The sequence below is a fragment of the Triplophysa dalaica genome, chromosome 4 (assembly GCF_015846415.1).
Source record: "Triplophysa dalaica isolate WHDGS20190420 chromosome 4, ASM1584641v1, whole genome shotgun sequence".
Lineage (NCBI taxonomy): Eukaryota > Metazoa > Chordata > Actinopteri > Cypriniformes > Nemacheilidae > Triplophysa > Triplophysa dalaica.
In genome coordinates this window covers 22,562,668-22,589,111 of record NC_079545.1, presented here as the reverse complement: position 1 = coordinate 22,589,111, position 26,444 = coordinate 22,562,668, and the positions used below count along the sequence as shown (strand labels likewise).

Sequence of the window (26,444 nt, the reverse complement as noted above, 5' to 3'; positions counted from 1 at the left end):
TGTTTATATTATTAACATTTTAAATAAAACTGAAGGACAACATAACTTCTGGTTGGGCTAAACTGGACTAGATCACAAACATCTCTCTTGACTGCTACGAATAAATCAAAACAAACACGATTTTTATTGACACTAGGTGGCACCATACACCAATTAAAAAAAAACAGAAGATTTTTCATAAACAGTTTAATGTGACAACAATTGTACAAAAAGATCTTATATACATATATACAGCCCCTGTATAGTTTACAAATATACATTATCTTCAGTAAAACATGACTACACACAGTATACAAATTAATGACCTACAAAGGCTCATATCTAAAACAAACACACCAAAAACTAAAACAAGTTGTCGATCAGATCTGATGTTTAAAACTAGAAAAGAGATCCAAACAACAAATCGATCATGTTCAGACTTTCTCCTGTTCTGATCCTGCCTGTTGTGTTACATTTCCATGTTGGGATGAGGGGACAGGCAGTGAGATCCTGGGGCAGATTAACAGCACTCTTCACAAAGTTCCAGATAATTCCCATCTTTTTATTCAAAGACCTTTGAACACAAAAAGCATTTTGTTCTCACTGTGAAGATCTTGGATCTGTTTCCCATTAACTACACTTGCTAAATTCTGTCTGTCTCTAGAACCCAATCAGTCCCACAATCCTGAGCTGTCCGGCAGGTGCTGAACAGTCTTGAGGAAGCCTGCAGGATTGATTGACTTGTTTGCTATGTGTATGCAAGAGGGAAAGAAAAAAATACTATGTTCAGAATGAAATACGAGCTTACTGTGTACTACCATATACCTTCCACTATTTAAATGGCACACATTACAACACGTAAATAAAGAGATGTTATGAATTCTAGATTGACATTATTTCCAGGTTATCTGTCCAATTGACAATTTTGCATTGTGGAACACAGTATTTCGCTTAGTATGCTCTACTGTATATTGCTTATTTAAGCAAATATATTAGGTTTGGATGATACTCTATGCATAAAAATAACTGCATACGGTGCACAATATACATACTGCAACAATAGTAAGAGTAGTATGATAGTATGCTATTCTGAACAATACCAACTTCTCAGTGCTACATTTAATATACAGGAGCAATAGCGACCCCTGCAGGGCATATATGGTATTTTGCATTCGGGTTGATGCCGCTTGGTTAATGGGACTTGAAAGCATGATGAATAATGCAAGTGACTGAACTACTGCCATCACATACACTAAACACACTCAGTTATGGCAAAATAATCAGTTACTGAGCAAAAAAAATTGAATCACTTCATGTGACAAAGGATATCCTGACTGTGTGTGTGTATGTAAACAATTTGAAATAAGTGAAAATATATATTTTTATAGCAGGTTGGTAAAACACAGAAAAACTCAGCTCCAGACACCAAAATATTTATCGATGCAGGTGCAGATTGTGTCCTCGGCATTGATGTTACCCACAGATTTAAACATCTGATTTGTAGATCCATGTCTGTTTGATTATTACCAGTTGGATTCCTTGCCTGTCTATAATGTTTAAGGATTGGTGATGGGCTTCAGTGCTAGAGTTTGATTTTTTCGTCAGTGGTCAATGCTGTTCAGTTTTGATGAAGCCATTGAGAAGGTAAAAATTAAGATAAGGCCATTAGTTCATAAACTGTATGGCTCTAGACTGGCCATGTCCATGGGCCTGGGCTGATGGCTCAGATGAGTTCATTGCTCATTCAGATCTCATGAGATCTGTGTTTGACATGGTCGATCTGCGAGGTGATTGGCTCAGGTATGTCCTGTAGCTGGGGCGTCCCCTAGGCGGATGCTGCCGAGAAAGGTGGTGTGGTTGCTCATGGAGATGGAGGTGTCTTCGTACACCATGCGGATGGAGATCCTCTGACGAGCTCGCAATAAACAAACACCAGCAGTGTAACAGGTGTTGAACTTGCGCTGGCCGGTCTCAATGCTTCTTGTGCAGCGCAAGAATGGAGTCTTATCTACCATCACCTCATAACTTGCTATGTCTGTAAAATTCAGGTAATATACCTGGGGCACAGAGAGGGACACAAAAATGCAAGTGAAATAATAGAAGTTATTGTATGATCTTGTTAATATTGTAAAATGCTATTGATAAGAATATGTTTGTGTATGTGGAGTAGAGTTAGTCCAGGGACTGTACTCACTTCTACCTGACTATATATAAAGTATGTTCCGTCAAGCAGGACCTCCAACTCTCCAGAGCGGGAGTGCATTTTAAACACTTTCTGATGAATTGAAATCATTCTCCAATTCTTCAACACACCTTCTGACAAATCTCACAAACAGACATCAGTAAATACTCAATCATCTGTTATGGCACCAGTGACACACAAATGGACACATGCACATCTTACTATTTTGCTATTACAGAAAATAAGCCAATGATTAAAGAGTAACGATATTTTCTATCAATTAACCTGCAAACAATCCAGCTGTTTGAGTTTTTATTATAACATTTTCATTAGAATAACTGAAATAATTTAAGCAAATGTTTTAATGATAATAATTATATTGTAAGTAATTTTATCATGTTTTTATTATAACATCTGCACACACACAATATCAATATGCATTCTTAAACATGTGGCGGTCTTTGTGAAAGAACATTATTTAACCCTTACCTTCTTTCACTTGAATAGTGGTCTCTTGACCCTGAAGATGCACCACAGCTGGCTAAAGAAATAAAACAGTGTGTTCAAGCCACATATTCAAAATTGATTTACATATTGTACATATACACGCACACAGATTTCCACAAACATCTGTACTTGACACAAGTGATATAACGCAGTGGCCGATATATGTTAGGTTGATATTTGGACTTATTTATTATTGGCATCTGCTGGTACATTTTTAGAAAATGGCCAATTTTTTTTATGTAAAACCAGCATTTGACACGTAGTAAAATGGGTCATGTGATGTGGAATAGATACAAATATTGTATGATAAGTAGTAATAATAATACATTTAAATTTCAATATATTTTATTTAGCCATATTTAGCCATATTAAGCTGATTAAATGTGAAGCTACATATTACGTACTAACCTCGTAATAAAAAGTAATTGTTAATTTAGTTTCACCAGTTTTCTGTATGTCTGTAATTTCTGCATAACTCAAATGCAATGCATATACATTTGTGCTATACTGGCCTCTTATTGATCAACCAGCCACATTTATTTGTTAATATCGGTATCAGTATCGGCCATTAAAAAACTCATATTGGTCAACCATTACATGACACAAGCTGCTTGATTCTTTTGAACAGAAAGGTTCATGATGAAGAATACCTGTGTTTCTTTGTGTTTGCCTCTATCTGCACCACCTGTTGATACACAGCAAAACAGAATATCAGAATGCAATTTCGGATAAGTTTACTTACATGCGTCTCACCCAAATACTTGAACAAACTTTAATTGTAGGAAAAGCCACCAAGGTGATCAAGCATGACTGTGAAATCAGTAACTCTTCAGTGTTGTTTTTTGTGTCAGGTGGCATGTGTCTTTGTTAACCTGAATGTCCCTGTGGTCCAGGTGGACCTTGTGGTCCGGGTGGCCCGGCGGGTCCAGGAGGGCCCGGTGGGCCAGAGGGACCCATTGCGTTAGTGCCTGGGATCCCCGGTATCCCTGGTATTCCAGGGGGGCCTTGAGGACCTGGTGGACCTGGAGGTCCAGGAGCACCAGGGGGCCCTTTCTTGCCTAAAAAAGATAGAAGGAGAAATATAATTTTTATATTAAAAAACAAAATTATTTTTAATCTTACATGCATATTATTTGACATGTTTGAGAGTATCTAAGCCTTGAAAATGTATGCAAACCAATCAGCTTCAGAATATTTGAAAACTGAAAAACTTCATTGCAAATTATTATTTAATATTACTTAACATTTATTAGCATGTATAAAGAAACAGAATAGTCTAACTGAAAATATGAAATTACCCTTTTTCCGATCTCCTTTCTTTTTTCCGTTCGCTTCTGAAAGAAAGTGCCACAGGAAACAAGAAAAAGTTATTAGAAATGTATCATTGCACATCTCAACAGCTAGTCTGTCACAATGCAGGAAAATATGTTTGTATTGGAGTTCCAGAAAAGAAGATCATTGTTGTGAAGAGACAGTCTGTCAACTTCTTTTGTTCAGAATAATAAACCCAATTCTCACTGGAACGAAAATTACACCTGGCTGGCGTCTATACACATGTGTTTATGCAATATGTATACACATGTCCTTTCGTATTTAATACTTTTTTTGTTAAACAACAAGCGGACTGTAACACAACTGGTTGACTCAAGTCAAACATGTCCACTAAAAGCTTATTCGTTTATGTGCATGTGTAACAAATTGAGCAAATCTGTAATAAACATGCTGGACAAAATCAACTCTTTTATGGATAAAAATTAGCCTAAACACACACTGAGAAACAAATTCACCATCCTTTTCAGGAGAAAGATCTATGTTCCTAAGGCCTGAGTTCAATCTGTGCTTGCCTTGGCCAATATTCCAAAGGTTTTTTTTTCATTTACATTTGTAAATGACTTGCTGCTTTTGTGTTGTCTGGTGGGCTTTGCACGCGATATTTCTCTCTCAAAGCGTAGAATATCGAAAGTAAAAAAACAACTTTCTGTTTTTAATCTTTTCCTATAATCCTCCATTTTTCTCATCTCATGAAAAACAACAAAGCAAAAAGAGGGAGCGAGAGAAAGAGAGGTTTATGTTGGGTGGAAATCACACAAGCTGATTTACATAACAACATGTGTAAACATAAAATCAAACAAGCATAACAAAAAACATACACAACATGACCTCCACCTGTCTTCAGTCTGAGCATGCAGAGGTCCATTTCATCTATATACAAAAATCAAAGACAAATTCCTTAAAAAACTCTTTGTGTTGTTTACATACCACCTGCAATCCAGTTTAACTGGGATAAGATGTGCGTTTTGCTGGTATAGGGCCATGTCACGCATTTCATTGAGATAACAGTGTAATGTTTGTTTATTAAAGCTGATTTTGATGATTGTTAAAGAAAGCGGCAGATTCACAAACATCTTTGCATTATGCCTGCCGCAGTTTAAACTGCACTATTGTTGCCCACTGAGGGGAGGTTATAAATTAAAGTTTATTATGATGTTTGAAATAGATGTTTGTACACATGTTCTTGTGATTTCTTGGCAGCAGAAACTGATGGATTGTGTGTGTGTATTTACAGTATGTCTGTGGTGTGGGTCATATTCAAATGTACATGTATTTTGTTTAGTCAGGTGCTTGACAGGTATTCATGTTTAAAAAGCAACAGTTTACCAATTACAACAAGATAACAAAAAATCTGTAAAAAAATCTGTAACTTCTCACATTTCTTATGAATGAAAATTTGAAAAATAAGGTTAATTAACTTAATGTTATCTTTACATTAAATTACAGATTTAAAGGGATAGTTCGCCTAAAGATGAAAATTCCGCCACCCTTTACTTATCCTCTTGTTAGACTTTCTTTCTTCTGGAGAAACCAAAAGAAGATATTTTGAAGAATGTTGGTGACCAAACATTAGTAGAACCCATTTACTAAAACTAATTTATTGTACAGACACACAATGGATACTGCCATTGTTCAGTGTTACCACCATTCTCCAAAATATCTTCTTTTGTGTTCTCAGAAGAATGAAAGTCGTACAGGTTTTAAATGACAAGAGGGTGAGTAAATGATGGTAGAATTTAAAAAAATTGTGAACTATCCCTTTAAAGTATCACATCATGTGCTTTTAATAGTCGCAGGTTTTGTGAAGTTTCTGTTAAATCTGCACCACTGGTTCAATAAACTCCCTCTGCTGGTAAACCTTGTGCGCTTGGATCACTAGCCAAATTTTTCATTCATATTTACATAGAGTTTCTCGATTGTAGATTTTTATAGATATATATTCAAGCTGATAAACAACACGTCAAAAAATCAGACCTTGAAAATGTGATAAGCACAGTAATGAGTGCTTTTAACTGCTGAAATAACAGCTTTTAACTCTCTGCATGTGTGCGTGTTTGCCTACATGAAAACCATGTACGTTAAAAGAATCTTGAAGGAGTTACTTGACAGTGGTATGCCTGTGTTTGTTTTAAACGGGGAAAAAAGAAAGAGTGTTAAAAGTCTTTAATGAATGGAACAAATTAGCATCAAAGACAGCCATTATTGGAACCATATTTCACACCAAACATCCAGCTGCACTCACATGTGCACCAACCACCATCTGTACATTCACAAGTGCATGTTTATGAAGCCAAAAGCAACAAAGTGTTGGAGTTTGTGTAAGTCCATGTGTAAATGTTTTGACCCGTGAATCTGAGAAGTAGGAAAAGACAGTATGGCCCGTGCGTGTGGGAATTTAAACAAATATGGCTTATTGAATTAATATAGTTTTAAATTAGTATTTGCCCAGCATTATTCTATGTTCAGCTAAACAGATGGACACACACACGTTGGGTTTTCATGTTTTAGGGGGACTTTCCATAGACATAATGATATGAATGTTGAATCTGCTAAACTGAAACCTAACTCCTCACACAAACTTCTCTTCATTTTTAACGTTTATAAATAGACGTCATTTAGTTTTGATGATTTATAATCTGATTTCCTCATAGGAATAAAAAAAGTCCCAACAAGGTCAAAAATTTGGACCCAACACTGGTAGGGTTTAACAGGACCACACACACAGGTTCTAAAATTATCACTCATGCAATGTGTTAAACTCAAAAATGGCTTTGGCCAGTACCTTTATAACGACATAATACAACATATCACAGTATTTAATCTATCGCCTTTCACGTCTGTCTAAATGCTTCACATTGGGACTCATTCACCCTGTCAGGGTATATTCTGCGCTAACATTCGGCTGGCTGTACATTATCACCGCATTACACGGCTATTTACCACACGAGTAAATTATTGATTTTAAACAATTCTTAAGCTTATTTGTAAAACATATTGCTTGCTTGCATTGTTGACTTGGTTTAATCATAAATCTCAAGAAATCCCATAAAGATGATTAATTAGACATATTTATATTTAATCTATGTATAATATTACACTGCACCAGTCAAGGTGACTCGCAGTACACGAGGGAACCTGTGTTTTTCTTGATTGGAACATCAGGGAATAACACACCTTGGAATGTCACGACTAGCCAATCAGAATCAAGTATTCCAGAGTGCTGTGTATAATTATACATACCACTATGTTAGGGATTTTTGAAGGCTTGAAACATTACCACACTGTTGTCTGGATCTGAATCAAATAGAGATTTACTGCTCAGCACATTACAGGCATTGTTTCCGGCATCCATCTGTAGCACACCTTATTGTGTCACTCTACTTGTGTGTATGTGTGTGTTTAAGAGAAGTGAATGCTCAATACAACACATAAGCTCTGCAACCCACATGCATACAGAGAACCAAATTGAAAAATAAATCTTCAAACGGAATCTTCAAAAGGATCTGATGTCTGTGGAAAGGCGTGACTAGATGTTTCATTTGAGGGATTGATCTTGATGTTTGAGTTGTAGATCATGAGCAGATTCTTCAAGGTACACCTACTTATGGATCAATGCCTGGTCACAACGTGGGGTCCAATCTTTTAGAAATAAGTTTCTCCTACCAGATGTTAATGGAACGTGTATTTTTGTAGATTTTGTATGAAAACGTACAATATTAAATGTACAAAGTTGTTACTATTAGAGAAGCCAAGCATGATGTTCCAACCCTAACCTGCTAATTAAATACATCTCTACCTGTTATTCCGGCCACAGTACAACACCGTAAATCCAAGCAACTGTCCAGTGCTGAAATAGGGGGTGGGGTGAGGGTCTCCAAGACACTTTATGGGGACATGGCTAAGCTCACGTACTCACAAACAATTTGATTTGGCCTGATTTCATTTCCAATTAACATTTAACTCTAACTGGAGGGATTTGGACGTCCATTAAACAGGTCTGTTCTTTATGCATCGTCAGATCTCTTTAACAGATCTTCCTTCTGGTGCTTGCAGTATGCGTGTCCGGATGTGATTCAACAAACTTATCTGTGCGTGTAGACATTTACAGCACTTGCGGCATTAATGCTGTTGGTTCCTGCCAGACGTTCTCTTAGGCCACGTCCCATTAGCCAATCTTTTAGTCCAAAGCATCATTTGCATAGCTGCTGGAGAATCGGAGAGAGCCGTTGCACGCGACCACGTCTCCCAGAGGGAGAAGGTTAACAGCCTTAGTGACTCAACTCCCTGCTGACCCTCTGATAACATCCAAACTGTTTGATCTCATCGATTAGTTGGTGGGCCGAACTCTCTTGGTCTTGGCAGTGCAACGGATCAAATGCAAGCCGTATAACGCAAACTGCGATTTGTACCTCATGGTGATTGTGTTAAGGAAATCTTTAATTGGGAACAGTCTGTGTTTGTTTGATAAATGTGGATATTTTTTATCATTGAAGCTGTGCATGACAGGAAATCAGAGACAAATATCAAAGTCTGTCAACTCCCTTCTATTCTTAAAAGGTTAGTGACAGAGATCCAACAGAAGCGGGAGAGGTTTCAGCAAATACAGTTGTTAGTAATTACATTGAGCTCTTTTTTGAGGAAAAGTGAAACAGCTTGTGTGTGTTTGACTTTGACAAGGCACTGAAATAAAATCAGGCTTTATCCCATTTAGATGTTCATATCATAACCACTCAACATGCCGATCACAATAATTTGATCTAAATTATTTATATGAAATAAACTCAATCATTGTGTGGTTTAATTTTTAATGACAAACAGCCATCCAAATAGGGAATTTAAGGGACTGTAGAAATGCCATAAAATTGACATTTTATGTAATGCTGCGTTCCAAATGAATTTAGAATACAAACATTTTCTGTCAAACTTTAAGTTAAAAATTCTGAAATGTAATATGTTATTTATTTATTATACAATATTTATATAAGATTTATTATAACACATCTGTGCTGTCCATCTGAAACCTCGTACCGCAGTTATTATAGTTTTGATTTTCTTTTATCAAGTGTATTTTTCAATATTTAGTTTTTGTATATGCTTTTGTCATTTTATTATTCATATTTTTTTATGATGCTGTATAAAATAAACGAATTTTTATTGTAGTTTTTATTTATTTTATGTGTAACATTAAACGTTTGATTGTACTTAAATAATTTTAAGCAGAAAAAACATCACCATTTCTTTTCACATAACATCTACTTAAATCAGGATTTTATGTCTGTTTATTTGGAAAGCAGATTGGCAAAATGCAGAATATTGAATAGTCAGATGTTCCACATTGCAAAAACCAACCCTTTCAGGATGATACTAGACTGCCATAACATGTGATAATGTTGATCTGACTTATAAAACACATGTATATCTGCAGAATGTCAGTCATCGGATACTCTGCTGCATATAGGCTTCAGCATCGCTAATCGAAACCATGTGAACGTGTGAGATTGAATATGTGCAACAATGTTTGTGTCCCGTGCCTGTGCGTTATCTATGTTGTATCAGTATTTAGTTTGGCACATCACACACACAGGTGCAAAAGCTGAAACAGTAGAACCTCCAATCGGAGCCAGTGACTGCACAGCCTTAATCAAAGCCAAAACCACCTGCCAATCAAACCTCTGCCAACTGGAGCCAATCACGGCCGCGGAAAGAGGAGTAGGTAACCAAAGCCGCACGAGAACGAGCGAGAAGCGCAATATCGGTTTGCTATAAACTACTACAATGGAAAAAAGAGAGGGATTTAACATATAAACTACTGGTGAGTGCAGCATCACCCAGTAATGAGTAAGATGGAAGGAATGAACGAGAAAGAGAGTGAGAGAGACGTAGCATGATCAAATGAAGGAAATGCATCTTGTTCTGAACTCTAAACCACATCAAAGAACAATGCTGGCAATCTCACAGACCTTATACTCACACATGTATACACACACGTAACAACACACACACTGCCTTAATATAAGCTCCAAATTGCATGAATACCAACCACACACACACAGTTTTTTTTACCTGAACGCTTGGTGCGATGAATGACTGTTTCCAGCTCTTGCGTACGATCCTTCCATCTGATCTGTGAGAACGAAGAGATGAAGGGATGAGAATTTTTTGGAATACAATGCAGAAGAATAAAAATACTTCATGGAGCCATTTCAAAGGATTTCACATTTGCACTCAAGGTTGCATTTAAGCCAAGAGATGATCAATGAAACTAATTTTTCATAAAGTAAATGTCACCATGTAAACTGAAACTACACACAAGTTACACCTCTGTTGAAAGACAATGCTCTGAACGTAATGAAAGACTGTGAGATTGTGTGCGTTTGTGTATACTGAAACCCTGTGGATTTACAACAGAATGACATTCCATTGGAGTGAACAAGCACACAAATCTTTCTTGAACTTAAATGAATTATATAGAACGGAACTCAGGAATCTGAAGTTATGTCAAACACACAGAAAATCATTGAGAACTGAACAATGCGGCTGTAAGCCTAAAGGAAAACACAAACACGCATGTACGGTTTCCATGTTTTATGTTGTGAACTTTCCATGGACATAATACTTTAGTACCGGGAAAACTGTATATTCCACCCTAGCCCTCACGGACCCCTAAAAAAACATTTTAACCTTTTCAAATAAACCTCATTTACTTTATAAGCAGTTTTTCTTATTGGGACTAAAAAGGTGCCCATACTACAGGGCTTACCAGGACAGGACACACTAAAGAATATTAAAGATCAAACTTATTTAATGGTAATTAACATGGTACTAAATGACAAGCATTTAGGTATTTACAAGGATACCTTAAAGAGTATTACCAACGTAAATATCCAATGATGCTGATATGTTCACAAACTTTTTGGAAGCAGATTGAAATCTTGTAAAAAAGAACATGTTGAGAAATTGAGGATCAGTTTTATTAGAGATAAGATATCACAAGTAACTGCGTTCCTTCTCACTCATATCTGACATACTAATGATCTTTTGCCAAGTCTTGTGAATGACATGCACATGTTCACGCTTTTCCAAATATTTTCTTTGGATTGTAATTTTACTTTAATAATGCACATAGTTGGCGGTTCAAACGCAGTATTTGACTGCCAGTCAAGTAGGAGGTGCAGGTCCTTCGGTGTTGCTCAAACAGCATTGCGATGGATTAGCACTTACATTACAAATACATTGTGGTTGCACGCTTTTGACTGCCTCTGAATGTGGTTGAGTGATATGACCGCAAAACATTTCACAACCCCTACAATTTTAGTATCTTAATACCTACCAGCCAGGTGTAAACGGGGTCAGCCAGAGAGAGAGAGCAGCTGTAGCAAACCTATCTCTGCTTTGTTTCACATAAGAGTCATGTTACTGGGCCTAGACTGGCATTGTCGTCCTCATTGGTTTCTCTTTATTCTTTTGTGATTGTAAATAAGCAGTGGATTATTGGAGAAAGAAGGACACACAAACTCACACGGTAGGGTTAGCAGGGTCATGCAGTGGTGGGGGGGGGGCGTTGTGGTAAAATTTGTCTGATCAGATGAGCCAATAAAGCATGAAATTCTCTGGTGTGTTGTGTGAAATGAGAATTTGTTTGTCTTATTCACGCTTGAAAAAAGTTCTTTTTACAATGCCAAAGTATAACAATATATTTTTGTAAAATATATATATATATATTTTTGGCTAAAGCACTTCATAAAGAAACGTTAACATGCTTCACAAAAATTTTGTCTCTGTGGGACTGCCGCAAAGAAGCATTTATACCATCTTTTTGTATTGAGTGTGAAAAGAAGTTTATGTGTTTACCAGTAAGATGACACTGAGATCTGTAAACACCTTGCTGTGTCAAACTCCAACTTATTCACTGTGTGTTTGAAATGTGACACTATAGGCCTGTCTTCTTGCCAGAGGATGTACCAGCCTTTAGACATAATGTTCTGGCTTAGGGCGTTTGTGTGTAAGAAAATAGTTCTTCACAATTCTAATTCACAATTACGACAAAGAAGACGATAAATTACAGGAAAAGCCATTTTGGAAGACGAGACAGTTTACATATCGGTAAAATCCTTGATGGAAATGAAATATATTTGGCCTGTTGTCTGTGATGTTAAAACTCTATTACAGGTTTAAACACATGGTACAAACACACATATGGTGTATATGGGTGGGTATACACTGGGATACAACACAATAAATGAAAAAAGTATATTTAGGGACATCCTAAAAATACACCATATGGAAAGTAAATAAATATAGTTGTTTTTCTAAAATGTATAGCATGTTCTCTATACTATAAATTGATCTTTGGGTTTTGTAAATTGTTTATAGTTGGTTTCGTTCTTAGTCTTTTACAAAAAATTAATAAATGTTTTATTATTGATTGCATGGTAATCATAGGGGAACCACATTAAGTGCTATATAGATAAATATCTTGGTGCTTCAAGTTCTTCAGCGGTTCTTTGGGAGGACTGAGGTGCTATATAGAACCCCTGAGGAACCGCTTCAGTATAAAGAACCTGTTAAGCACCATTGAAGAACCAAGATATGGTTCTATATAGCACTTAAAGTGGTTTCCCTATGATTACAAGCCAATAACCACATTTAGTTTTAGAGTATCACTCCTTTACTGTAACACAAAAGAAGACATTAAAAATGTCTCAGTTATTTTGAGTCAATGGGGGCCATTGTTGTTTGGTTACCAATGTTGCTCAAAATATATATATTTTCTGTTGTCTACAGAAGAAAGTCATAAAGGTTTAAAATGGCATAAGGGTGAGTAAATAATTGAAAAAAACATCAATTTTTGGGTGAACTATTCCTGAACTATTATTTGGTTGCTGACATTCTACACCATGTTCTTGCAATGAAAAAACAAAAGAATTTAATTGTACTAATTTACACACAACAATAAAGATCCTAAACATTGAATTTATATGCCTTGTTATGTGGAGGTCAAGTACATTTCAAACTGATTGCCATGAGTGTTCCAGAAAAACAAACACAATTGTGAACAGAAGGTTGCTGTAAAACATACGCACACTTTCTTGTGAAGTGTTTCGTTTGACTTTGTTTGTGTTGTGAATGTGTGTGTGTGGTCAGTCTGATTAAAACAGCCGTTTTTCTCAGGCTGACGGCAGAAAGAATGGAAAATGTCAAAATAAATAGTAGTGGAATAGATGCTACTGTTAGTTCAGACCACACACACACAACTTCTTCAACACGCAATGTCATACATTTCAAACAGAAATGAATTAAAACTAATACAGCGCATAGACCTACTATAAATCCTGTTCCAGAGCAACATATGTGTACGTGTGTTTGAGGGCGTGAGTCTATCTGTCCTCGGTGACAACTGACAAACTAATCGCACATAAAACATGAGAATGTGAATGTTGCTACAAACATGAAGAAATGTACACACGCATACTTGCTGATTGAAAAAAAAGAAGCAATTTTAGCTTCATGAAACCTTTGACCAATCAGGTTTTGGGTGGTCTGAAGAAAGACTAATTTCGCTCTGTCTCGTAACCTTTCACTTCTGGTGATTTTGGAGCTCTGCATGTGTTTAAATAAATCTTACAGTGCTTACATATCTTTTATAACCCTGAAATACAAGAAAGTTTGTCATTATTAAAGACACACACAAAGAAAGCAGGATGAAAGTCATGCCTAATTTCAACAAACTATCAACTTTTTCTCAGATGCTTCTCCAAATGTTCACTAGATGTTTCTCATAAAATTCCTTTATGTCTGTCTGTTAAATAATAATTAGGAAAATACACAGTATATGGGAAAAATTTTTTGGCTTACACGAAGAGTATGTATAATACAACTGTGTAAAGAATAGCCCAGATAATTATGTCTTTTGGATGAAAGATGATTTCTGATTGCAGAATTTGGTATCTTGGAAATCTAACCAGAATTGAGACAATGTTTGCATCTTCTGAAACTCTAGAGTGTTCGACATGACTGGATTCTTTTTCAGGATGAAAAAACTTAATTTGATCTCTATTGAATTGCAGTCTAGAAGAAACAATCGAGGCGATCTCATCTGTGACTCATTTCTACGGGGATCTCTCGGTGTACAGTTTGAAAGAAATGCTGTGTTTCGTTGTAGTGTGCATGTCTGAGAGTAAACGTCTTTTAAGAAAGAGACAGGTGAGAGTCAAATTACAAGGTCTAGACTGTGAAGAACGCCCTGTTTAAAATAAAAATGTAAACTATACGCTTACTCTTAAATGTGTCTCGAAATGTGACTTTGCTATTCATTGTTGAATGAATGTTAAAGATTATGCATTGTGTCTGTACTGACTGTTTGTTCTGAAGCATAGTTCAATTCCACGCTCCTGTAGGTCTATTTTCACATTGTTTTAGTTGGGTCAGTATTGCATTATAGGTCATAGATGCAGGAAACAGCATGAGTAGGTACGGCTGTAGGTAATAACTCCTTGGAAGGATTGCAAGAGATGCAATTAATGTAATCTGCTCTCTGAAAGCAATTTACTGAGAAATGTGCAGCAATGAGAAACACATTATACTACATTAGGTGACTGAAAGATAAAGCGCCTTTAAGAGCGTTTTAAGTTGTCGTCCAGGAGAGATGTCAAAGCAGGTCACTGTTTATTTTAAATAAGCTTTGCTGTTCCTGCGGTAATTGAGACAGTGATTGGACACAATCTCCAAATATCTCATGTGATCAAAAACTGTGCATATAGACACATGTGTTGTGATGTCATAAATTGTGCAAAAATGCACCCTATTTGAGTCTCGCTTAAAATTTTGTGAACTCAAAACTGCTGTTAGTTTACTTTATTTTCACATACTGGTATTTCCAAATAGATTTACCCTTTACAGATTAAATAACACAGCAAAAGAAGCACATCTGCACTGCAGTGAGACGTAATGAGGAAACAAGTTACAGAACCTCTACCAGGAAAATGCAAAGATCAGATAGGCTAATTTTCTGTTATAATCACATCATTTGGAAACACAACCTGATCTCAATTTGTTATTATTTTACGAGGTGGCTAATTCATATGACTTCAGTGTGATGAGAATCTTATTATAATCTCATTCTGTGAAGCCCCTACACTACACCTAACCGTCACTAAGGTTAAAGCAAATCGTACAAAAGCGTACGAATAAGACCGTATGAATTCATATCAATTTTCCACCTCGTAAAAAGGTTACGAATTCCCGTAAGATTGTGTTGGTATCATAGTTCACATGAGCCATAACCCAGACTATCTTTTTAGGCAGATTCCAATGCATTTTGCTAATGCATACCCAAGATCGGTATTTATTATTTTCACCAATCAACTCTGAATTCTTTTGACATCAAACAGGTCAGCATCAAAAGCCCTAGTGTGGTGGCGCCCTCACTGGAACAGTGTGTTCTCATCAGTGCCACAAGTTTGCCACATATTGTTCAATGCCCAATAGCTTAAATGAAACCCTGATGGGCAAAATCTACTTAGAGAATGTACTAGAGGTGGGTAAATAACATCAGGATGTGTGACCATACTTTGGCGTATGACCCAATCACATTTTTTTGAACAGATTGGCCCAGCTGTTATCGTTGTAGTGAATGACTGCAGCCCTCCTAGACCACTGAAGTTGACATCATACAATTAACCTCCAACTGAGAAATACTCTAGAGATAAACACACACTCAGACACACAGGACAAACTGAATAAGTATAGTGTGAAATTGCATCGGAATGTAATCTAATAGATGAAGACACAATGTCCTTTTCTAGACAAGTTCTCTTGTGGACATGTACAATTACATGTGACATGTGCATTAGGATAAATCAGTCAGGTGACTCTTTTGCATTCATGCAGGTTATATGCAGAATCTGACTCAAGTTTGAACAGGGCAGTGGTAGTTTAGTGGTTAAAGACCTGGACTGCTATCTGAAAGATTAGATGATATATTCCAGGATATCAAGATTTTCTGAGAACAAAACCAGCTTCATCACCACTGCACTCTTGTGCAAGGCACTTAATCCTCACGTCTCCAGGGGACCGCCTCTCCGACCAGTCCATCATATATTACACTTGAGTAAAAGCGGAACCAACATCATCACCATTATTGGATAATAATTTGCAGCTATTTAAGCCAAGAGTTTAATAACAAAAATAAAACAATTTTTATTTTACCCTCATAAATTCTGAGATCTTCCTCCGTTCCCTCTAAGGACGGCCAAAATTTCAGCAGATCAAGGATATTTCAGATTTCAAAACAAAGCACAGATGGTCCCAAATATTACTTTTAATCAACTGGTCACATGTTTAAGTGGATGTATAAAATCAGTCACCCTCAAGTTCACACAGTTGTCTCAGCAGAGTAAACGCAGGTGTGTTTCGTCATGACAACATGTTGAGTAAAATAATTAATTAATAAGTTAAATTACCAGAAAGTGTCAAAATGCTTTGGGTCTTCTTTTTGAATACTGTTGATTTCAAAATGTGTTAAACATTTTGCTTGTTTAAAGCTTCAACTTGTCAAATTCCTACAAAATTATAAATCAGTGTTACAGCTTCCTCTTGCAAATCTGGGTATGGTAACAAGGCAGTTTTAAACAGTTTTTATGCATTTCGCTCAATAGCTAAATGTACTTTATTTAAACAAAACAAGTCACGGATTGGAGCTTTAAATGTTTTATAATGGAATCACATTCATAGATTTTGCAGAAGAGATTCATATATTTTTAAGTGTGGCATAAGTGCCCTAAAAAACACTGCACTTTGAACAAAGAGCCATAACCATCTAAACACTTGCAAAAGCTTTCATCCATTCTGTTCCTCTCTGGTAGAATGAACTGCCAGCCTCCACCCGAGCTGCTGAATCAATCGTAACATTTTTGTTGTGAATGCATTCCTCTGCCGCCCCCCAAATAAAGACTTTGATTGCATAAAATCTATGATGAATTTCTATATTTCATAAAATGTCACAAAATCTGTGGCCCACCAGATCCATCTTCGGGCCCCCAGTTTGTGAACCACTGTTCTAACCTATGTCTTTCAATCATGTTGTTCACTTTTACTTGTAACAGTTTAAATCTAACCGGTAAATATGGCTTTGGTAACCTAAAACTACTATTATACTTTAATTTGTTGAAATTTTTTAAGTTCCTTTGTATAGTGTCTACTAAATGAATAGATGTAAACGCAAATGTAAATAGAATAGGGATTCTCACTATTAACTAGTTGCTTATTAGCATGCATCTTATTAGCATATTGGCTGTTGATTAGTACTTATAAAGCACAAATTCTGTATGATCATACTCTACATCCCTAATCCTACCCAATACCTTAACCTTACAACTACTTTATTTACTATTAATAAAGTTTATTGAGGCAAAAGTTGTAGTTAACGGTTTGTAAATAGCGAGAATTGGACCTTAAAGTGTAACCAAAAAGTATACATTGTAAGAAAGAACATGTCCAATATTGTCAAGGTTCCCTTCTGTTTCTTTCCCTGTGTTTTCCCGAAGGACTACACTTTCCACGATCCGTCGCACTCCAGCACCTGTGTATCATCTGAAATCCCCACATCTGCCCGTCATCTGCCTCATCATAGACTTGTATATATTCACAATCTGTTCTCCCCTTCATTGTCTAGTTTTAAATGTAATCCCAAATGTTACGTTCTTCGTTTGTTTTACCCAATCGTTACAAATTAAAAGTGTTTTGCCTGTGGATCTACTCTCTTCTGTATTCCTTGGTAACGTTCCGTTACAGAAGACTAGACTTCCAGAGATGGATAGCATCACCTTCTCTCCAGAGACCATCCTGCTGGACCTGAGGCAGGAGGGTCGGCCTCTGGAGAGCTACGTGGAGGAGCTTGTCGGTTTGTGCTATCGGGGGAGATGGAGCGATCCCGTGCTGAACCTCTTGTTTTTGACCGGTCTGGATGACGATCTGCTTGTCCTCATCATGCTTTCCGACCGGGATGAGTATCCGCTGGAGGAGTTCGTAAATCAAGTCCTCCAAGCGGTTGGCTCCGAAATTCTGTGTCAGGGTAGCTGATGGGGACTTGAGCGATGGTTGATCAGTACCGGTCTTTAGTGGGTGGTCACAACGATCGACCAAGCCTGCGCCACGACGCGGTGGCGGAGAGGAAGACCACAACTCCCCCGACCTGATCGACCTCTCTGCTCCCGAACTTCCCAACCCTTCCATCCACGAACTCCCGATACTGTCCACTCCGAGCGCAGCCTGGTCGACTTGGTGCTGCTGGACTTCTCTGTGCCGCCAGAGCCTGCTGCCCAGCCGCCAGAGCCCACTGCCCCGAGGACCACACCTGCGACGATTCACCAGCCTCCTCCTCCTCCGTGGCTTCCCCAGACTCTACGGCGGGCTATTCGCCTGGGCAAAGTGGCCGTCCCGGAATGCCCCAACACGGCCAGGAGAAACGACTACCTCAAGCGCTATAGGTACGTCACGGTCGTGTACTGCCTCTCTGGTCTGTGGCGGCCATTCCCATCTCCTTACCTCCATGGACACCCGAGCGGCCGGTACCCTCCAGGCCTCCCGTCCTGGAGGCTTCCTGTCTAGTCCATTGTGTCCATGTTCCCCGTTAGCCTCCACGATGCCCACCCCCCTCCCGAGTTGTTACATCGTAGGCGTGAGGGGGGAGTTCTGTCACAATTCCCTCGTCAACAGCACCACATTAATCCCCATATGTGGAAGCAGATTATATATAGGATATTATTATTCGTCGAAATTTGTTTGTTAATATCGACTAAAGACAACGGAGTGAGGCCAGCGGAAGAGGGCGGAGAAGCGCCGCAGTCAGAAAAGACTTCGACCTCAGGTACCAAAAGAGACTGCCGTTTGTATAAAAAGGACATTGTAGTGGAGTAGGCGGGGCGAGACCGTGGTTCGAGAGGAGGATCACGAAGGAGATTGGGAGCATATAAGAGAACGAGCGACCGGACCGTCGACGAGAGAGGACCGGGCCCGGACATGTTTGTATTTGTATTTATTGTATTGTTTGCCAGCGGTCGGCCTAAAGGGGCCGCCGGCTGTTATTACATTATTAAATGTGTAAATGTCTTCCGGTTCCCGTCTCCTTCCTTTTAATGAACCTTGTGACAGACATCAATCAGCCCTCGTATCAGTTTGGTGAAATCTGACCATCTGTATTAATAGTTCATGGTTTATGTTTAACAACAAGTAAAGTAATGAGTAAATAACTATAAAATAATATGTTCCACGGCGTTCTTTTGTGTTGTCATTATGCTCGTGTTTGGATAGACCTAATAAGTGCATGTGCGCAGTTGCAATTTTAGGCTAAGGTTTTAACTGCAAAAGCATCTTAAGAAACTACAACATCAGTTGACTGCATTTGCTATATCTAAAGAATTAAGATGATGTTAAAGATCTACAAATATTAAGACAAAGCAATACATACTTGCTAAAGTAGCACTTTAGCTAATTCAAGTATAGTATGCAAGAATTGCAGGACAGTTTGTATAAAGATTGCGAATGAAAGTGAGAGACCTTCACATCAGTTAATGATGTCACTCCCTCAGTGGAGGGATCCTGTTACCGTGGCAATCTGATTAGAGCTCTGCTTGCTTTGGCTAAAGAGTACATCAGAAATCAAATGTTCTCTGGAAATGGTTATATTTTCTAAAACACACATCTCTATTGTGAGTCTTTGATACAATAGTGACTGGCAGGTCAATGCTACATTTGGCCTGATTGAAACATGGCCTGACTTATGCTTGGTACAAGACAACCTACTGTATAAAGTAACGCATGACTGTGAACAAACATTTATACCACATTAAGAACATCATACGGCTGAAATATGTCTGAGGAATATGTTTAATAATGTAAATGTGATGGTATTTAAAATGCTGTGATTGTTTTAAAGCACACAAACACACAAGCATGCACACACACACACAGTGAACAGACCTCATGTGACAGTGGTCTCAACATGTTCTCACCTCATAAGCGGTGAGGTTCTCCAGCTAGAGACCAGTGTGACACACACCCCACACATGGACAGCTGGATGTGGGATTTTGTGCTCGTTCAGCTGCACCCCATCTGGGACATACTCTGGATGAGATGTGCGTACACGCATACACAGACACACGAGATGCACAGCGTGATAAACTCTAACTGGCCTCTTCATCAACAGAACCTTCTCTTTTCTTCACATGTCTATGTTACATTTACTCATGTCACCTCCCCTTTTAATTCTCATCTTTCCATCTCAGCACGTCTATATCCTCCTGTCCTCACATCAACACTTTGACTCCCCTCTCAACTCCTCTCCTTTAACACCCCACCTTTCTTGTGTTCTTCTTATTCCCTCCTTATTTCTATATCTAAAATGTTTCCCTTTAATACATTTTCAAATATTCTTCAAAACTCTGAAATGTTTAAAACATGTTTATTATTAAAACATAAACAGTATTATTATTAGGATGAAATACTCTGATGTGCTATTAATATGATTTTATTAAAACGCTTCAAATCCCAACTATGAGCTAACCGCCAGATAAATCTGGATAAAAGAACACAAATGAAAACAAAAGACAACCTATGATGACCCAGTTGCAGCCTATCATCAAAACACGTGTTTCTGCTTTTATACTGCTGTTTGTGTTGGATTTATTTCCCTCTGTCTTTTCATCAATTATACCTCAATTTCATTTCTTCATCATTCATTCCAACATGCAAATAATTAAATTAAAAAAACATCTATTCTCTTAAATCTATTTAAGTCAGTCACTATAAATGTCTCATTGACACTCGATGATAGAAGGACTCTGAAGAGTGTGAATTTATAGGAGATCATAACTCAGGGAGGAAATGTGCTGAGCTGCCTATAAAAAGCATCATAACATATAAAATCTTTATAGTCCTTAGAATAGGCTACATATGATGTAAGAGAGGTAAATGGCAATTCCAGTGTTATGGATGTGACATTTTTAGTCAATACTTGAAATATAAATTCTCAAAGAATGTATTTATTACCAATATTTTGAATCATCTGTTTATATTTTACTAAACCAATGATGAAAGAGTACAGTCATCAGAAAAAAGTCTATGCACAAGTTTTCTATTTTAAAATCAATGTGTTTTGGTTGTGACAAGAATGTTTCTGAGACAACTTTGTAGGATTTCTGTGAACTCAATGTGCAAACCAGAAGCGATAATAACTAACAAATGGAGAAGGGATGGCTCTTGATCGCAAAACAGTTTTTTTTTTTTTAATTTTCATGATAAGGAATATGGACTGTTTTGGATGGGACAATTCACTTGCATGACTCACTATGGCCCGGTATCACAGACCAGGCTTAAGGCTAGTACCAGACTTAAATGAATGTGTGACCTATCTTAACTGAATATAACTTGCCCAGAAATATCTTAAAATATTGCGTCTCAATATGCATACCAGTAATGTATTCACCTAGGGTATATTTATAAAAACAACATAAAAATCTTAATTCAGTTAAGGCATAGTCCTGGCTTAAATTAAGCCGTGTCTGTGAAACGGGGCCTAACTGTTTTATATGCTTCAAAACATAAAAATAGATTTAAATATGGAATATTATTTATAAAATAATAAAAAAAAAACATCTTAAAGTTGATATTTGCATGAAATTCCCCTATAAAAGTTAAAGAGAGAGAAAGAGGAAAGATCTGTTTTAAAGATGTAGTCACACATGTTAACTACATCAACAAACAAACAGAACCGCTGTTTCTGTTACTCAAATTTACACAAACACTACAAGACAGAAGCTGACTTCCACTGATATTGTTGGAAATAAATATACAATCCCTCACATTACACACACACAGCAGAAAATGCAACACAGATGGTTTGTCGCTGTATCAAAGTTCATCAAAGTTTACTGTAACAAAGATATTGCATACACAGCTATTATCCCCTCCATAAATAAGTCAACATTTCTAAAAAAAAAGAACAAGGCAAAAAAGAGTCAGCCTTGAGCCTGTACTGATCCCATAAGCAAGATATATGTTTGGCCAAAAACTTGAATCTAAAAACAAACTTAAGAATTTGACTGTCCATGTTAGGCTTAATTTTATTCTTGTCAGTAGATTTTCAAAAGTTCCAAAGCGAATTTTTGTCTTCTGAAACAAAATTCAGGATAATTTGCAAATAAATAAGTGATCAGGGACTGAAAATGGATTTTGCCCTGACATGATCACCAATGGCCACGGGTGGTTCTAGGGTGAATGGATATCGGGAGCTTTGCCCAGAGACATCCATACATAGCTGTTTCTCAAAAGGAATTCTTTAGAAAGGATACACAATAAATGATCGGCCTTATAAATAAAATTTAGGCTGATAAATTATAGCCGATAAATCCTTGTAGTGGAGTAGGCGGGGTGAGACCGTGTTTCGAGGCCGGTGAGTAATTGTTAATGAGCGCCAGCTGTGCGCGCACCGGTCTCGTATCACGTTGGAGATCGGGAGCATATAAAAGAGAATGAGCGACCGGACCGTCGATGAGAGAGGAGAGGGCCCGAACATGTTCATGGGTGTATTTGTTTTATTCGCTGGCAGTCGTCCGTGAGGGGCTGCCGGCTGTCTTTTTACTTTGTTGTTATTTTGATTAAATGTTTAAATGTTCGCCGGTTCCCATCTCCTTCCTTCCTTTTAATGAACTTTGCTACAATCATAAATCATAAAATTTACTCTGGTTAAACTTTCAACTGCACACTGTTCACCGTTAAAATACAGCACAGTAATGTATTTCTGTCCTGTTCATTCACCTGTTGCTCATAGCAAAACATGGTTGATGCAGGTATAGTATATACAGTATTGATGAATGTGTAAATTATAGACTGCTCTGGAAGAACATATACAATTTGCTAATTAAATATAATAGAAAGGTTTGAAGGTTATAAAATTGTTACCTAGTGTAAAGTAGGCATGGTACATGATTTTAAGTGGAAAAAGGAGATCTAATAGTTACTTTGTTTTCTGCACTGAAAGTTTTCAAATAAAAGCAGTTTCTACCTTTTGCATTTTGTTGTCTAGGGAATTTTATATTAATATTTAGATACTATATATCGGCCATATATCAGTTATCGGCTTCCAATGTTTAAGAATGATTGGTTATCGTTAACGGCCAAAATGTACATATCGGTCCCTATTCTTTAGCATTCTTGTGTCCTTGTATTCTCGCAGTCAACTTTCAATACTGAAGAACACAAGAAAACAGAGAATGCATGGAAGAACCTTGATGTGTTCTTGATTTTAAGAATGCTTCGTATGCAGACTTGTACGTACCAAGCCCACCTTATCACTGCGACACATCCATCCTAGTACTTACGTATGCAAAAGACGCGAAATATGAGCAGCCCTTAAGTGATTCGTACTGGGCATTGTAATGCTGGCTTATCCTGATTTTTTTGTTGATTAAATGTTAACAGTAGCTGATTTTATTGATTTAAAATGTATTGGTTTATCATTTGTTCACAATGGGATTGTCATACAGGCCCTTATGGAACCATCTTGACTTGGAATACTTTGCAAAAAATAATGCAAGCTTGACACAAGGTTGGAATGTCAATGTCTACCTAATATTTTGGAGAAAGGGGCCTTAAGAAGCCACCACTGTACATCTGATATATATATGGAGCTAGTAATGGAAACCTCCGGGACCGCCACTAAACTTGAGCAACATCTAAAAAGTGTTACACCCTCCCTTAAATACTACCAAATGAGTTTAGAATGTGTGCCAGAAGCTTCAATCAGATCAAGCATGACATTACAACGAGTACTGTCATGATTCTGCTGCATCATGTCTTGTTTCTCTTTGCCTAGTGGCGTGATCATGACAGAACCCCATGTTTTATGTGTAGAGAGACAATTTTGACGCTAATGGCTCGTAATACTCTCTCCCTGGTCTCGTCTCTATTCCCGCCCTCTCGTTTACTCGTTATTGCATGTAATGATTTCATGCCCCACAGCTGTTACCTCCTGATATGTCCCCTTACTTAATGCCCCTGTGTCTTCTGTCTTGTGCTGGATCATTGTCAGTATTTGGAGTGTTTGCTGTAAGATGTTACCCTATGTCACCCGCCTTGTCCTGAAAGTCTTGTAAGTCTAATTTAGTTACTTGTAATCATGTCTAATGTTGTATCCTGTCTAGTAAGTCTAGTCTAGTTTAGGGTAGTGAGTCGATGTTCCTGTTTATGTTCCCTTTCCTACCCTAGCTGTTATGGTTTGTTACCCCCTCGTGGGATTTTGTATCTCGTTTGTTCTTATATTAAAGTCCTTGTTACCCCTTACCTGCTGTCTGCGATTTGGTCCTCTGTTCCTGTGTTGCCATGTCTGCCTCCATTACATGACAGAGTACAGCGAGTTTTATGTTGACACCTCATCTAAAGTGATAGTTCACCCAAAAAATATTTTTTTAAATTCTTCTGCAGAACAAAAAAAAAGATATTTTGAAGAATGTTGGTAACTGAACAACGGCAGTACCCATTCACTTGCATTGGGTTTTGTGTCTGTACAAGTGAATGGGCACTGCCGTTGTTCAGTTACCAACATTCTTCAAAATAACTTATAAAGAAAGTCATACATGGTTGAACTGACAAAACAGTGAGTAGACGATGCCAGAATTTTCATTTTTGGGTGAACAATCCTTAAATGTGAACATAGTAATGCAATGAACAAGCAATGCCCTAACTGTTCCTGTAGCTCAATTGGTAGGACATGTTGGCAGCAGCACCACGGATTAATTCCCACAAAATTGATCAAATGTATATTTATCATGCCGTGGAAGTTGCTTCGGATAAAAGCGTCTGGCAAAGATGTGAATGTAAACGCGAAACACAAGCAATGTGCAACTGGCATGTTCTAAATGTTGAGTTAGTTTGTCCTAATGGCCATCACGGGTTAGAAAAATATTACCAAATTGTTGTTATTTACTTTAGTTCCATATCTAGATGACAGCAAGTGTCTCACAGCAAAATTGTGCAAGCCGCGTGTGTGTATGTGCAGTCACCGCACCATTTCACCCAATAAAACTTTGTCTAGTTTTTGAACATTCAGTATATTTGGCCTGTCATCACCACATCAAAATGACAACTGTAAAACCTCTAGCACCCATTTGAGTGTAAGAGTGCGCATGAGTTTGTATGCTCGCGTACAACTATTTGCCCTGCTAATTCAAACCAGAAACTGGGCTCGATTTACTCTCTCTCTCACACACACAAACACACACTGCAAGGGCCGTGTGTCTGGTGCCATGAGCGGTTTTAAAGTGAGGCGTTCCTGTTTGTCTGAAGGCTCTTGCGCATTTGGGGGGATTAATAGCAGCTGATGAAGAGAATATGGAAGAAAAGCGAACAGCTGTGGAGAGAGAATCTGTGACGGCTCAAAGCACTCAATTCTGTCATCTGCTAGTCTTCACCCTGAGCCCCATATGAAACCTCTCTGGTCTGTTTCTGTGTACCTAGAAATGAAACACACCACCATACACAATCGTACACATGACAAACTGTCAAATATGCACTAGGGCTTTTAACTATAAGGATTTGTTCTGCAGGTCCAGATTTGTACCTGCTGACAGTTGTAATGGCTTTACCATTAGGGCTGCAACAACTAATCGATAAAATCGATGATTATCTATAATGAAAGTAGTTGTCTACGAATTTCATTATCGATTAGTTGGTATGTGCATCACTTGCGAGCTGCGCAGTTAAAAATCAAGTGTGTCTTCTTCCCTTTTAAATGTCCTTCCGTGCAGCATGAGCTGCGCCGTTTTAAAGTCAAACGTTTCTCTCCGTGCAGCGCGAGGTATGCGGTGTGTCTCTCTGGGCATGCGTCTCGCTGCGCAACAGAAGTTGCGCAGTTTTAAAGTCAGACATGTCTCTCCATGCATGCGTCTATCCTTGCAGCCAGAGGTCCGGAGTTTAATGTCATATGTGTCCCTCCGTGCATTCTTATCTCCGTGCAGCGCTTGATGCGCAGTTTTCAAGTCAGGTGTGTTTTGCATGCATCTCTTCAAGCCACGCAGTTTTAAAGTTTAAAGGGGAAAGGTGTTTTAAATGACACATTTAAAGATTATATGTGTAGAACCCAAATGTGGCGTTTTCACTTTGCAAAGTACAAAATAGGCTAAATTCCCTGATTTGGGGGTCTATTTAGTTCAGAAGTGGGAAGTAACTAAGAATATCACATATGTCACACCTGTTTTAATAATAAGCTCCTCCTTCTGCTTCAGATTTGTTTGTGGGTTTACTGTTTGTTTTTACACATTTTTCATGTATTGTTTTTAAACACGGTCAAAAAAGTAAAATAGCTGAAAAAGACAGCAAATTTACAACAAAAATGTTTTTTGCCTTTTTAATTTTACAGGAAAAAAAATATTTTACGGTTTATTTTCTCCG

General features: G+C 37.7%; 1 protein-coding gene across 3 annotated transcripts in view; it reads right to left on the bottom strand.

The window, feature by feature from the left end:
• Positions 1-101: 101 nt before the first annotated feature.
• The window catches only part of eda (ectodysplasin A), a 41,413-nt gene continuing 15,070 nt past the window's right edge, over positions 102-26,444 (bottom strand). Inside the window, exons 2-8 of one of the 3 annotated variants that reach the window (XM_056744872.1) lie at positions 10,064-10,124; positions 3,967-4,002; positions 3,541-3,726; positions 3,319-3,353; positions 2,651-2,702; positions 2,180-2,304; positions 102-2,036 (exon numbers count right to left, since the gene is read on the bottom strand). In XM_056744872.1, the coding sequence (XP_056600850.1) occupies positions 1,776-2,036; positions 2,180-2,304; positions 2,651-2,702; positions 3,319-3,353; positions 3,541-3,726; positions 3,967-4,002; positions 10,064-10,124 (756 nt within the window). In that variant the 3' untranslated portion in view covers positions 102-1,775. Of the gene's footprint in view, positions 2,037-2,173; positions 2,305-2,650; positions 2,703-3,318; positions 3,354-3,540; positions 3,727-3,966; positions 4,003-10,063; positions 10,125-26,444 lie in introns of all 3 variants that reach the window. The other 2 variants (XM_056744873.1, XM_056744871.1) reach the window with 2 other exon arrangements.